Source organism: Vombatus ursinus, unplaced genomic scaffold (genome assembly GCF_900497805.2).
Source record: "Vombatus ursinus unplaced genomic scaffold, bare-nosed wombat genome assembly UNPS02014770.1, whole genome shotgun sequence".
Taxonomy (NCBI): domain Eukaryota; kingdom Metazoa; phylum Chordata; class Mammalia; order Diprotodontia; family Vombatidae; genus Vombatus; species Vombatus ursinus.
This window is the reverse complement of record NW_020954548.1, coordinates 40,267,101-40,282,932: the sequence shown is the minus strand read 5'-3', so window position 1 is coordinate 40,282,932 and position 15,832 is coordinate 40,267,101. Positions and strand designations below refer to the sequence as shown.

At 41.2% G+C, this 15,832-nt stretch overlaps 1 protein-coding gene across 2 annotated transcripts in view; it reads right to left on the bottom strand.

The window, feature by feature from the left end:
- Positions 1–1,483: 1,483 nt before the first annotated feature.
- The window catches only part of LOC114043686 (axin-1), a 159,968-nt gene continuing 145,619 nt past the window's right edge, over positions 1,484–15,832 (bottom strand). Inside the window, exons 7-10 of one of the 2 annotated variants that reach the window (XM_027862772.1) lie at positions 13,767–14,012; positions 8,958–9,065; positions 5,362–5,529; positions 1,484–1,942 (exon numbers count right to left, since the gene is read on the bottom strand). In XM_027862772.1, coding sequence (XP_027718573.1) covers positions 1,816–1,942; positions 5,362–5,529; positions 8,958–9,065; positions 13,767–14,012 — 649 coding nt within the window. In that variant the 3' untranslated portion in view covers positions 1,484–1,815. The remainder of the gene's footprint in view (positions 1,943–5,361; positions 5,530–8,957; positions 9,066–13,766; positions 14,013–15,832) is intronic. The other variant, XM_027862773.1, reaches the window with a different exon arrangement.

Here is a 15,832-nt window from a genome sequence, read left to right as displayed (position 1 = left end):
ATTTAATTTCATTATTATCCAAGTACCTTTGAAAAGATAATTGTACAAGTCAGAGCATGAAAAATGGTCTGGGGCAGCTAAGCTGGCCTTAGAAAATGTACATATTTACAATGAGACCCTTTAGAAACAGGGAAATGAAAAAGGGCTATGGTCAGGCCACAAGAAAACATCTCACTGGACAGCGGATAACAATTAGAACTTTAAAAAGATTGAAGAGTCAAATGCAGTTAGTTCCCTGGATGAAGACAAGTTCTCATTTGCTGGGGTTCACACAGTGGCAGGCAAATGACAAGACTGCGTTTCAAGGCACTCGGTGACATCTACAGTATTGGAGGCCCCTGCCCTCCTTCCCAGGGCATTGTTGTGCCCACCTAGGGCTGGGGTCCCAGTCAGTGAGATGTGGGCATGAGTGGGGCCATGCTGAAGGGAGAGCAGCAGGGGAGCCACAGGTGAGGAGAGAGGCCTGGTCACTCTCGACGTTGCTGGAGAGGAGGCTGATCCCTCGCCTTTCCAGTGGGCCCAGGCTAGATGACCCGTCGATGTCCCATCCTGATCTGACTGAGATAGAAGCTTAGGGACCAACAGTTTGCTCAGACAGATCAGGGAAGGACAGTTAGAAAACCACAGCGGACATTATATGTAGTTAGCAGCAGTGAGGGCAAGTTCCCCTCTGAGGACAGGCCTTAAGTTACAGAGAGGGGTGGGAGTGGTGGGAGAGAGGCCTGATCTCTCTCAGTGCCAAGATCAACTCAGTGATACTCTAGGGCAGTGGTATCAATAGAAATAGGGACCACCAATCTGTACACGAGGATTCCTGTGGGCCACCTACTGACTTGGTTTTAAAATGTAATATTATCTACATTTTATTTTTTCCATTTATTTTGTTAAATATTTCTCAATTACATCTTAATCTGGTTCAGGCCACACTTGGGAGAGCGTTGAGGGCCACATGTGACCCTGGGCTACGTATTTGAAACCTCTGCCATAGGAAATCTGCTGTTTGACAGCAATTCAGCCTTCAAAGCATCCTGCTATAGCTCTGACCTCTTTGATCTGGGCAAGTTTCCTCCATGGAGGGTTGGGTCAAATTATGTTAGAGAGAACATTAAATAGTAAGTGATCAATGGCTTGTTCCCACAGAAAGAGGCAAGGCTGCCTTGGCTAGACTCCCAAGAAGAATGTGTGTAGGTATACGGGTCTCAAAGGATATTGATTGCTCTGGGGGTTTAACTCATGGGTGGGATCTCTTTCCTCCTCAGCATCTGCACTGATAGGTTTTCAAAGACTGACCCCCCCCCCCCCCACCTAGAAGCATACACAAAGATAATGTGAGAGAATGAAATAAAATCACCCAGATAGAAGATATGGGGCTGGGGGTTTGCAGGTAGAGGGAAGGGTATTTAGATGGGACAGATCATTAGATCTGTACACATTTGGCAATTTCCAAAGTACCTATATGTCTGACATTTACATAAGAGCACTGTGACACTGGAAATATCTTCCTTTATTACAATATATCAAAAATATGAGCTTTAGTAAACAAGGTCATATACTTTCTAGTACAACTGTACAACACTACATTACATAGAATATTTTGCATGTAGGCAAGTTCTCAAAGGGGAATCCTCAACCCCTGGTGGACAATGCCGACTGGGGAGGGTCCACAGGAGGTTACAACCCTATGGGGCCTGTGTGATGCCCTTTGGGATAGAGAGCTGAGCAGGATGCTGCTAGTCTGGCACTGCTCTCTGTTTCTGAATCCCTCGGCAGTGGTGCCCAACCTGGAAGAGTGTGGGAGATGGGAAGTCTAGGGGATTAATCCACTTTCTCCACTTTCCCAATGATCTTCTCTTCAAAAATGGGCAAGATGGCATCATCTTCTCGAACTTCCTCAAACACTACCCCACAGTCAAATTCATCACTCACTTTCTTGAAGTAGTATCTGCAAGACAGAAGGAAATTGGGTAAGGGAGAGTTGACAAGAAGGGGAATTGGAATAATATAAGAAGTCACAATTAGACCTTTATTTTAATCTCCCTGATCAATGATGCTTTCCATATAGTATCTTATATACTACAACATCCCTGTGAGGCAGGTGCTGTTATCCCTGTTTTACAGATGAGGAAACTGAGGCTGAGCAGTTAAGTGACCTCTCCAAGGTCACAAACCTAGTAAGTTTTTGAGGCAGTACATAAGCCCAGGTCTTCCTAGATTTCAAAACAAGTGCTCTATCCTCTACATCATGCTGCCTCCTAAGGAATATGGTATCTGATGGTCAATTATGATTCTTCCCTAGAGTTAACATGTACTCCAAAAAATCCGGGCTACAACTGGTGTGGGAGACATCAGCAAGGAGACAGAGTGGAGCCCCCAGGATTCATAGTCATTAAGTCTATGCCTGCACAATGACTGAAGGGACCCATGCCCAGCTCTCAACCTCTTCAATCCTATCTCGTAAAGTCTCTGCTCCAGTTTTTTCACCATATCTAGAATACAAGTTTCTCACGGATTCCTGTCTCTATTCAGCCCTCTTCTCCCTACCTACAATCTTTTTGCCTCTCCATTTATCATTTCTTTCAAAATCAGGTTCAAAACTCATCTTTTCTAAGAAGTCCTTTCTAACTCACCACCCTCCATTCTCAGGTCTCCTTTGTCTTAAATCCTCTGTAGTCCATACTGCCTCAGCTCATACTCACTGCTCTGTAACTATTTCCAGGTTTCTGCAGCTACAGGCTCTGCTCAATAAACATCTTCTGAATGAATACAGGAATAAGGGATGATTATGTATCAGGGGGCAACTGAGGGTCCTGGGATACCCTTAGGCCAGTAACAAACACTCATATGGACACTGATTGATTCGGCTTTCACTCTCAACTTCTTTACTCACATCGATGTCTATCTCAGTCTCCAATGGTTCAACTCAGTTACACAAGTATGTAAATGAGCACTTGTTATATGTTAGCTGGGCACTGTTTCATGAGTTTTCTGCCAGGAGCCTGGGAGCTGGATGAGATAACCACTCCTTCCCCCAACTTTGCTGATACAAATACCCCTTATTGTAGGTTTGAGCAGAGAGGACCCTGCTCCTGGCTGATTGCCCACATGGGACAAGTTAACCAGGAAGGCTAGGCTGGGCTGTGCCTTACCGACATGGCTGGCAGGACAGAGGACTTCTCCTCTCCTGAAATGTAATTCCCAAGAAGAACCACTTCGGTAACAATGAATCATTGGTTGTAACCTTTACTGGGAGACCCTCCAGAGCTGGTTTCCACCCTGTGGGCTGGCTGCATGTTGAAGCCCACGGGCTGGAAATAACTTGAGCATGTTTATAAATGAGGAAGCAACACAGTTCTGCTTATCCTCCACCCTAAATCCCCGAACAACAGCTGTAGACTTAACCTCTAGGCTGGGGCCAATGGAGAGATTGTAAGTGGGGGAACAGTGTGTTTCTATGTGTAGGGGGGAAGGGAATGATGTGGAGAGCAGAGCAGTAGTTGGGTCTCTTGTAGAGCTGTTGATTTTCTCCAACAGGTCACACCCTTAAAATGAGCTCACAGGGTAAGATTTTCCCAGACTTTTTATTAACACGTTTCCATGATAAAATTGCTAAAGTAGCTGGTATAAGACAAGGGAAGCGTCGCTAGCAGAAGCCCTGGAAAAAGATCTAAGATGAGATGCCTGGAACAGGATTTCTGGGGGACCCAAGGGCTGGGACTGCCTGCTTTGAAAGGAGGTCGTTAATGACCCTTCACCTCCTCCTCCCTCCAAGGTTGGAGATCCACACTTAGCTTCTTTCTGGGTGTGCGTGCGCGTGAATGCGTGCGCGCGTGCTAAGTGCTTGTTTTTCCTGTCACAAGGGCTAACTGCTTCACTCGAGCCTCTGTTGCTGTCTCTACTGGGGCCTCTGCTGTCTTTGCCCCTGTGCAGCATGAGGACAGACAGTGTGGAAAGTACGCACAGGGACAGCAGAGGAGGAACAAATGACACATTGTCTGTTCTCTCTTAGCACCATGGGCATGCTTGCCTTCCTAGAAGCACTATGAGGGGAAAGGTAAACCCACCACCAGAGTACTGTTGAGCTGAATGAGACGTAGGGATAGGGAGGGGTGGGGACCATCTGCTTCCCTCTCTCCTCTGATCTACGTTTCCACTATTTTCTGAGCTGTTGCTGAGCATAATGGAGAGGAAGGTCATGTCACTTACAACTGGGAAGGAAAGGGCTCTTCCATCAGTTTCACGTGCAAGGACTGGAGAACATGCTATGTGAACACAGCCTGGCTTGGTGTGAAAGTGGACATGGACATAATGGATAGAATTACTGAATATCAGAGTGAAGGGATCACTGAGTTTCACTTTATGGAGTGAATTTAAGAGATCACAGAGGGTAGATGATTTGCCCAAAGTCACAGACTTGGTCAGTGGAGTAAACTAGAACTTGAATCCAGGTCTCTGACTCTTTCCTGGTACCATCCTAGAAGAGACAACAGTCAAGTCCTTCTCTGCTGCCTTTCAGAGCTTTTATCTATTGCCCTTTGGGGCAGTGAGGTGGCGCAGTTGAGAGAGCTCTAGCCTTGAAGTCAGGAGAACCTGAGTTCAAATCCGGCCTCAGACACCTGACACGTACTAGCTGTGTGACCCTGGGCAAGTCACTTAACCTGGATTGCCTCACCAAAAAGAAAAAAAAAGTCTTGTCCTTTAATTTAGGCATTCTTCTCACAGTTTGTTTCTGTTTCTCTAATACAATGAAAAAGGGGCTTATGTTGCCAGTACAAATAATGAAATATACATAGGAATTCTAAAGTATGAAGTACAGATAACTGATTAGACTAAAAGAAGAAAATCTACTTCCATTATTACGGAATATAACTTCTACAAAAGTTAGTGGCAGTAACTAGGCCTTTTAGTCACCCACCTGATCCACAGCCTCTCATGGAAGGTGACTGGGTTATTTCTTTAAAAATTTACATCAAAAATACAGATCTTCAGAGTTTACTATCTGATTTGTTATGCCTCTTCTTCCAAAGGTATAAAGGGAAAGAGAAGCTGAAAGAAAATGCCATCATTTGGTGGTTAAGCTTTTGTAGCTACTTCACAATCCATGAGGCAACCTGAAAAGAGCTGAGAGGGAAACCTGGGCCATGCCAAACAAACTTGGTAGGCTGGTAGCACATCACTGACAAACACATTGTGGAGGCAAGGAGAAATACTTCTCCCAAAACTCCTAGGTAAGAAATCTCTGAGAACAAAGACCCGGAGAAATTATAATGAAGAACGAGGCTCGTGCTGGTGCTTCTCTAGGCCTCCAGGTTGTAACTAAGTTTCCTGTGTGAGTACTACCAGTCCAGACATTTCTGCTCTTACCTGTAGTTTCCTTTCTTGGTCAGGAGCTCTTTGAATTGACCCAGGGTGACCACACGCCCCTTGACCAAGGTCCTGTAAGGGATTGGCTCTCCACAGAAGTAGTAAGCTACCACAATGGTATCGCATGGTGGAGCACTGCTATTCCCCAGTTTCTTTTGTAGCTTTGCCCTGGGATTCAAAAACAAAACAGAGTTGGTTACTTTTTGTAGAAGAGCAATACAATAAAGCATTTCCTAACATGAACCCACAAAAGGTTTGTATCCTGTGGAACAGGTGCACAGTGTATACATGTACACATGCATGTACACACACATGCACACACTAAAAGCTGTGACTAGTGCTCAGTTGTGACCCACACAGTGGGTACTGCTGGTACTGCTGCAGGCCAGCTAAAGCCCTGGTACTTAAAGAAGAGCTGGAATAGGCCTAAAGGGTCTGCATCCTATTCTCCAGTCAATCAAAAAACCCTAACATGCAGACATCCATAGCGCTGACCTACCAACCTGCTTACTCTCCTCTATCAATTAAGAGTTTATTCACAGCAATCTCCAGCCCTAAGGTTTTACCCCAGAGGCACCACAGAAATAGAAGTGTTCCGTTACCAATCAAAGACAAATTCTAATACTAAGGTTTGTAAAAGCAGAAATTTGGTATTCTTCCCATGCACTCCTTTTCTCATCAACTGCCTTAAACAGTATTTGTGTAGTTCATAGGTTGGTGGTATGTACTGCCTGAAACTGGCCTCATATGGATCGTGTGCTGTACCTGGAATGAGGAAGACCTCAGTTCAAATTCTCCCTCAAGATATTTGTCACTAATCACACTAATTGTGTGACCCTGGGCAAGTCAATTAATACCTCTCAGCCTTAGTTTCCTCATCTATAAAATGAGGATAATAGCACTTCCTTCTCAGAAGAGTTGTCATGAGGATCAAGTAACATATGTAAAGTGCTTTGCAAACTTGTAAGTGCTATGTAAATTCCAGCTGTTACTGCTGTTAACCGGGGTCCCTGCACATACAATGATACATTACCCCCACGGCCACTGGTGGACCTCGGGGAAATCCTTCGCACAAGGTTGGTTAACAACCAGGAGGGTTTTCCCTGTGTCTGTGGTCACTGTGTCCTTTTATCAGCTGAATGTTATGACAAAGCTTGGGTTTCTTAAAGGGCTGTAAGTAGTGAATTTCTGTACTCAATCCCACACTAAATCAGATCCTACAGTTGGGATGCCATAGAATTACATTTTCAAATCTTTTTTTGGGGAGTGGGGTTGGTGAGAAGCGGACAATTATATTGTTCAAGGAGACAGGTGGCTTATATTGCTTATCTTAACTGAATCTACTTCTGGGACACGCCCTATCAGGGTTCTAACCTAATCAGAAAGCACCTAAAAGTTATGAGTTACATTGATTTTAAATGTTCAATGAATTACCTCTATTCCTCCTCCTCCCTGCTAGAAAAGCAGAACCAAGTAGTATAAAAAGCATCTTGCGGGTGTCAGGCAGGTTTTCAGGGAGCCCAATAAGTATGGCACCACTATCTGAGGCCCCACAGTTCTGCTAACCCCTTTAAGCTGTTCTGACACGACACCTACTTTGAGCTATACGGCCCTGAGCTTCAAATGAAAACTCCTGTTCTCTAACAACACTTTAGTAGGAGTCAACTACCCAGAATGGAGTTTGCAACTGCCTGAATTGGGGCTCATGGTTTCTCCAGAAGCCTTTATAATGTTCTTCAGGCAGTGTCTGGAAGCGACAGCAGTCCACCATACACTCAGGGAGATTATGAGTGAGGCTGAGGCACACCACCAGCAACGTCGGTTAGTCTCTGGCACCACAATTCATGAGCAGAATAGAGAGGCTTTGATGCCAGATGCCCCCACACCCCAGTGGAGCAGCTAGGATGCCTAGGAGCAAGGAGTTCATGTGATCACGAAGTTCCTGCTAGGGAAACTCTAACCTAATATCTGAGGCTATCTAGAAAGAGGGCTCCCATTCAGAACTCAGTATCTACGTCCCACTCAATATATGCACTACAGAATCTTAAGGAGTTGGAAGGAGCTTTTGAAGTTCTCTAGTTCAATCTCTAAGTCCTCATGGCACTGCCTTTTCACAGAGCTTCAGTTGGGATTATGATCTACAAACAGAGGCAGTATTCTTGTGGCCACACAGGAAGCTTGCCTGGTCAGATCATGCTCTCTTTCCTCTAATCTACCTTTCTGGAAATGGGACTCCTTTGGTGTTAAGGCTCCACAAAATGGAAAAAGAATACAACTTATTTATCAGCTGGGGTATGGACTACTTTTGCTTACTTACTCTTACTGTCTCTGGTAATAGCAGGAAAAGGAAACAGAAAACAATTCTTCAGTAATTCTTTCAAAAAGAGATAGTTTCTTTTAGCCACTGGGTGAGAAGCTTTTCAATTCAACTGAGAAACTGGCAAAGGCTTTTAAGATGACGTCTAAGCAAGGAGCTGCGGCTTTAGGACCAATTCCTTCCTTAACACACACAATTTGCAGGGAACACATTGGTTCTGATATTTAACACAGCAGGTGCTTCAGAATATGGTGATTTTTATTTTGTTTACAAACCACATTCTCATTCTTTTGTACCACCTACTTCAAAAGGATTTTGGCCAGAAGGTATGGATATATTGGAAAGTGTGGGGTCATTTCTGATTTCTAGGGTCTTGACTAAGTAGTCATTCACATGAATATTTTCTATAGTTGTCATTTCATCTAAGAGTATCAGAATTTTTTGAGCATACAGATTCACAACGAGCAGACTGATACTACATTCACCACAGATACTTTTATATTAATAATTTTAATTAACTCAAAGCTTTTTTTTCAAGAAATCTGTTTTTTTCAACTAGGTTATAAATGAGCCACTCTTGGAGAACTGAATTCCAAAGTTCAGATGGGACGCTTTAAAAAGGGGAAGGCAGTGGGGCAGCTAAGTGGCGCAGTGGATAGATCTCCGGCCTTGGAGTCAGGAGGATCTGAGTTCAAATCTGGTCTCAGACACATAACACTTACTAGCTGTGTGACCCTGGGGGAAGTCACTTAACCCCACTGCCTAACAAAACAAACAAACAAACAAACAAACAAACAAAACCCCAAAAAAACAAAAGGGGAAGGGGGGTGGAGCAAAAAAGGTATATAGAAGTTGGGTTGCTATAAAACACACATAGTTCCAAGGCCCCGTTTAGGAAAATATGGCAACAACCTTCTACTGTTTAATTGATCATGGACTCAAAATATATGTATGGGCCAACAACTCTCTGCAAACCTGAATGCTTTCCCTAGCTATACCAATATCAAAATGTCTCCCTTTAAAAGACTGCGGACAGAAGGCTGTATGTCATAAAAAAAAGCACAGGCTCTGGCTCTATCTCTACCTTCTTAGGCCCTGTCCATTTCCAAGGTCAAGCTGGTTCTGTAGTGTGGGAGCTCCCTAATTGTGGGGTGAGGGATAGAATGAATAAATGGATAAATTATTCAATAGCTAGTGATTTTTGTGGTCTACAACAGCAGGCCCCTGGGGCCTTGGTTCCTAGATGTATAGAGAACACATGAAGCGTAGTGGCACCTACTCAGACTCGGAGAGGTCCATGTCGGAGACAGCTGGTACCACATTCAGCATTGGCATACAAGCTGGCCTGACAGAAGAACGACCCCGCTGGATAACCTCTTGCACATACCTAAAGAATAATCTTTATATATTAGATGTGGCAGGTTTACCCCCATTTCTATGATCCAACACCAGTCATAAAGCTAACCTTTCAAGGAACAAAACCTTAAATCCTTTGTTCACTTCACCCATTGTCTACAAGCTTCTTGGAAGATAGTAAAGCGGAGAAAATACAATGAATCTTATAACCCAAGAAAAATGAATTGAATTTCCCAAAGCCTAATAAATAGATAGCTTTAGACAATGGCTTGTACTTAAGAAGATGGGAATTTGTCAGTTGATCCATAATGGCACCATTTTGCCTCTGCACTGTAAGCCAGGAAGAATTCTGCAGACAAGCTACTCTTTAGCACCTAGAGAATAAACATTCCTCACTCTTTCTGTGTAATAGGGTTACCAGTCAATTGTTCTTTCACCAGTTCTTTCTCCAGACAACATACACTTTTAAAAATCTGGAAAAGCTTGGAAAGAGGCCTTTAAGAACACACTTCCATATATTTTCACTTTAATATTAATAACATCATCACCTTTCTTTGGAAGATCTCAAAGAGCAAAATTCTTATTATCAATTTATATTAATCTGCTTTTCTTCCTAGATTAGTTATAAATGATACCCTTTCTCTACATCAATGAAATGTATATATTTCTGGGCATAATTCTGTACAATTCAGTATAATACACTTTCTTTATTGATAAACGACACACTGTTAATATGAAGAAGCCAAAAACTAAGAAAATATTTCAAGGCAAAGAATCGTAAAAAATGGGTCATTGTAGACAATAATTCCGTATCTCAGGACCCATATGCACAAAAATATTTATAGTAACTCCTTTTGTGGTGGCAAAGAACTGGAAACTGAGGGGATACCCATTACTTGGGAAATGTTTGAACAAAATTATGGTATTTAAATGTGATGGAATACTGTTGTGCTGTAAGAAATGATGGGGATGAAGGTCTCAGAAAAACCCGGGAAGATCTGTGTCAACTGATGCAAAGTGAAGTGAGTAGAACCAGGAGAACAATTTGTATGTTATCCACCTCCAGAAAGAGAACTAATGAACTAAAATAGTACAGATTGAATCGTATTTTCTTCTTTTTCTCTCTCTATAGGGGGAGGATATGGCTAATATGGAAATCTGTTTTGCATGACCACACATATTTGAGTTTTGTTTTTCTTGCCTTTTTAATGGGCTGGGAAGGAGATAATTTCAAACTGAAGATGTAATAAAACTGAATTTTAAAAAAATTCACTATCTCTCCCCTTCCCAATTCTTCAACCCCTGGGTCTTTCATTACAAAATCAGCAGCTGCTTATAAAACCAAACCAAACCAACAAAATTACTCCTATATCAAGAAACTCAAGCCAATAGCTTTTCTTCTTCCTTAAGAGTCATCTGTAAAAGCTTAACTTCATTTTGGGGAAACCTGGGAGCAAGAAGGCAGGATGCAAAGGGGCATGGAGAAAATGGCTTTCACTGAGTTTTAATATTTACTTTATTAATTTCCAGCACCACTTCATGCAGAACAACTGAACCTACACTGCAAAAGAATTCTAAGATACAGCTCTAACTTTAAGGAGATTCTGAGTGAAAGTGGAGATAAGACATACAATTTTTTTGGGGGAAAACCCCCAAATCTATTGCAATAATAAGCCAAGAAACTGTTAAAAATAGGAAAAACATAGGAAACCAGGGACTCATGTAAGCTCTCTCAGTAAAGATAAGAAACTAGCTCCTGAACATCAACACTGACTGCCCAGGTGCGGTCTTCTGCTGGTCTTCCAACTTGAAGGACTTGTGAACTGATCTTTCAACAGGGGATACAGACAGAGAAATAAACCCATCTAAGTGTCAGGGGCCTTGCTGATGAGAATGTGTCTACTTCCGACAAGATGGGAAGGGTTACAAGAGGAAAAACTTGATGACCTCTTAAGCTTGTGCTAGCCTTAGGAATGAGAAGGCTATGGGATATGAGAACAGTTGATGGAACAACAGTCGGTCTTTGGGGTTCTAAATAATTGTCATCATTTTTATGTCCTAACGCTAGTAAGAGGAGTTAAGAAATATCTACTAATTCACAACATAGCTGCCACTTTGCATGCATATAATAAAATATCTGATTAGGTGGGACAATAGAGCTGGGTTATTTATATAGAGAAGGCAAAATTATAACTTTAGCTGTCATTATTACTTTTCTTTTGTATATGTGAATGTGGTCAGCAGTTTATAGTTAGGAGGAGTAGGGAGAACAAGGTGGAAATTGGGAAATAAGGAAGAGTGGTTTGCTCTTCTCTAAAACTTCAGCAAAGCTGAAGATAAGAAGCCCTGCTTCACTTGGACAAAGCACTTCAGCTACATCAAGAAAGGAAACAATTTTGTCACAAGTTTTAATTGCCTAATCCTAAAAAATTCTTGCTGCCAATATGTTGTCAACTATTTTTCTACTCAATTATCTTTCACATCTATATATCTGAATAACTTTAAGAATATCAATTAGTCTGTGATCCTACTCCTTCCTGAATGCTTAAAGAAACAAATAAACCCAGTTCTACAGTTCTATCTATCAAGGTGTAAGATGGTTAACCTGCAGGAAGATTTATCTGAAAAAAAATCAGAGAGTTTTAAAAGCTGGAAGGGACCTTAAGAGATCATCTAATCCAGTGGTGGGAACCTGCAGCCTCAAGGCTACATGTGGCCTTCTTCTAGGTCCTTGGGTGCAGCCTTTTAACTGAGTCCAAATTTTACAGAACAAATCCTTTTATTAAGGAGAAGTGTTCTGTGAAGTTTGGATTCAGTCAAAGGGCTGCATTTGGGGACCTAGAGGGCCACATGTGGCCTTGAGACCGCAGGTTCCTCACCCCTGATATCTAAAGTCTTTATTTGTCAGGTGAAGGAGCTGACATCCTGAGAAGGCAAGTGATTTCCATCACACAAGAGCCAAATTCAATTTAAATTGCTGCAGTCTAACACTCAACACATTTTATAGTACCCACTCTCTGTGGAAGCACTGTCAGTGAGAAAATGGAATCTTCTTAAATAATAACACTTCATGTATCTCAACTTGGGACCAAGTTGTCCTTGTAGGGAAAGGTCAAAGGTGCTAAATTTCCATTTCATCAAAATTAAAGAGAAAGTGTGGCTTAAGGGAAAAGTTCCTTTGCCAGGGAAATTAACAGTAGGTTCCTGGAGTATCCTTCTTCTACCTTTTACCCTCTTAATATATTATCCTAGGTCCCCAGCAGACATGTGTTCTATGAGGGGGGTGGACTTGACATCTTAGGTTCCTTCCAACTCTAAATCTATAATCCTGTGATCTGTTATTGGGGAGTCGCTGATAAGATGACTGCTGCAAAGCTCTGCCTATCCTCTATGTCCCAAAGACAGCACTTGAGCCTCGGAATGAAAGATATAGCCAGAAGTAGGTGGGTAATTCTTGTGGCTGCACCTTATATGGTTAAATTAAACTGGTGTGCAATGTTTTATGGTTATAAGGGCTTACAGAAATCTATTTATCAGAAACACTGAGGTGGTATGCCTCCAGCATGATAGAACAAGTGAAATATCATTTGCATTGAATCTACTGATTTAGTCAAATGTACATATATGGTAGCAAGGGTTATTTTTTTAAAAGAAAAATAAATAAAATCATAACATGTAGTATTTACATTAACCCTACAATAAGGATACAAATTAAAATACAATTTAGTTAAGAAATGGAATTACTGATCATACAACATCAGTATTCTCACAACACAGATGCATAATTCTGCAGTATAATTTAGACTTTCCTGGCAGTCTTGCATACTAATTTATGAAAACTAGGGGTTAGATGTCTATAAGATAGAATTTTGATATTAGAGATTCTACAGAGTTTATGTTACACCTATGAAGTACACAAAGTTGATCCAATTTTGAGGTTTATTTCCTTAATGTAGCTGTAAATAAAACTTTTTAAAGCTCTCACTGAAAAGTCTTCATTTTGGTACTTAAGCCTACTTTGCCTGAAACTACTTTTTTGTGTTATTCTGAATCACGCTGGGGAAACATTGTCATCTCTCACACTAAAAGACAAAGACAAGTCTCTCTTTTAAAACATCTTTTCAAAGTGACCAATGCCACTGTTAGTGATCCAGAACACTGATTAGGCACTGGATGAATAATTCTATTTAATTTCCTTTCAGAATGACTCAGGATAGCCAGCACCCTGCAGTTTAATCAAACACCTTCCACTCCTTTTGGCCCTTTATCAGAGCACTCAGGGCTATGGAGCTTATTGTGTTGTCCTTCTCTTCTGATTGAGGAGGCTGGGGTAACTATTCGTGGGAGTGGTCCAGCCTCCTGCCTTAATCCCTAGAGGTACCAATAAATGTAGTTAACTAAACTGGGCTGTCATGCTCAAAGGCTCTCTGCTGTGGATCTCAGGAAAATGTTTTTAAAGGACTCACCAAGATAAAGTAGATACCACTTAATGTAATTAGATTGGGTGAGGAGGGACTGAAACACAAGCAGATGGCATCAATTTAAAGTAAAAACCAAAGGCCTCTATACTTATGTCATTTTCTTGAATAGGGTATTTCAAAACTCACAGCTCACCAAATTTACTTATTTTGGAATTCCACAAAGTGAGATACCATAATAATCAACGCTTACCTCATCATTCTTAAAACATTAATTTTCTCTGAAACTCCAATCAATTGAAACCAGGCCCTACCTCTGCTTGGTAGGGAGTTTTCCAGCTCTTTTCTCTTCTTCTTCCAGGCGCCTTCGGGCTTCCTCCAGCTGAGTCAGGGGGTTTGGGGCTGGGTTAGGTGGCATTGTGGGGTCTTGGATGAAAAGATGAGAAGGTTGGACAACATTTCGGAGCTGAGCGCTCACCCACGGATGAACAGCACCAGGACGCTCAATGGAAAGGGGTCTGGAACTATCATGGCCCAGCTGCTTCTTAGTCCCTGAAGACCTGTTTTAAAATAAAATAAAGGTAAGACTCAGTCAACATAGATCTTTTTTTTCCTTCAATTTAACATTTTATTTTTTGCCAATTACATGTAAGAACAACATTAACATTCTTTTTTCAAATTTTGAGTTCCAAATTCTCTCCCTCCCCCCCCCAATTGAGAAGGCAAGCAATTTGACATAGGTTATACATGTGTAATCATGAAAAACACATTTCCACAACACAGATCTTTAAGGGAGCAAACAAACTTGGTCACCAGCCACACAGGAGTCATTACTCTCTTTTCCCTCAACTCTGTGTAGTGACAGAATACTTCACAGATTTTCATGATTGGGAAGACATTCATGCAAGCAGGTCCTTAAGCTTACATCATACTCCCAAAACCAAACAGGACACACTGTCAACACCAATTTATCTAAAATAATTTATTTAGCTACTTTATTTTCAGTATCTACTTTAAACTCATTCTAGACACAGAAATGTAATTACTTTAAAAAAATTAAGACTTCACACAGTAGTCTTAACAGAGCTAATTGCTGGTAAAAGATGCACAGAACAATAATTTTGCTATATATGGCTACAGTATAAAATGGATCAGCTTTAATTCCTGGTGACTTGGTATGGCTGTCTCTACTAGACATATGGAATGCTGAAGTGTATGCTGTAATTCAATTTTAAACCCAAAAATGTATCTGAGCAGAATCTGTTGGCAATTTTCTCAAGTTAATTCAAAGAATATTCTTGGGTGACAACTATATCAGTATTTTGTACAAAATTTCAGGAAGGAAGGCAAGAAGGAAAGAAAGGAGGGAATTTTTCCCCTTTCTCCTCCTACTTTGCTATAGGGTAAGATAGATTGGATTACCTAATTGAATATGTATGTTATTCCATATTTGAGCCAAATTCAATGATATTAAGGCTCAAACAATGCTGGCCTCCCTCCCTTCTTTCCCTCTACTGTAACAGGTCTTTGTGCCTCTTCATATGATGTAATTTACCCTATTCTGCTTCCCGTTTCCTCTTCTCCCAGTACAATAAAGGGGGAATTTTAAAGGTCCTACTATATCGTAGGCACCATGTTAAGTGCTTTACAAATATCTCATCTGATCTTCACACCAATTATAAATGCTATTATTATCTCCATTTTACAGATGAGGAAACTGAGGCAGGCACAGGTGATGTGATTTGCCCAGAGTCATACAGCTAGTAAGAGTGTCTGAGGTTGGATTTGAACTCAGGTCTTCCTGATCTAGCCAGGGGAGAGAGAACTAGTGACATTTCCTGAAGTAGGGCAGAAAACACAAACTTGAGAACCCTAAATTTTATTTGACCAGCTTCAAAAAACCTTCTCCACTGAAAAGCTTGTCTGACAGACATTTAGAATTGCCAGGTGACAGATCTGTAAAGGAAAGTCATGATATACCATGTGGAACAGAGATACTTTTAGATTACACGCTCTATAATAAAATTAGCTTCTTAAAGCACCTTACAAATGTATTTTTAAACAATTCTCCTGAATAACTGATAATTTAGTAAAACTCAGACAATGATCACTAGTTCTTATACATAGTCTTTTACAGTGTGCAAAGCACTTCCTCACAATTCCTGAAGGGAGGCAGTGCAAATATGATCATTTCCATTTTAGAGATTAAGAAACTGAAGCTCAGAGAGATGACATGACTGACCTAAGATTAAAAAAAAGAATTACACTATAGTCACTACCATGTTTGTAATGTCCCATCAAGAAGAAACTGTAACCTTTTTATACCAGTGTGCTTTAGCCCTATTTGTAAATTACTTAAGGTAAAAACTAGAATCAATTC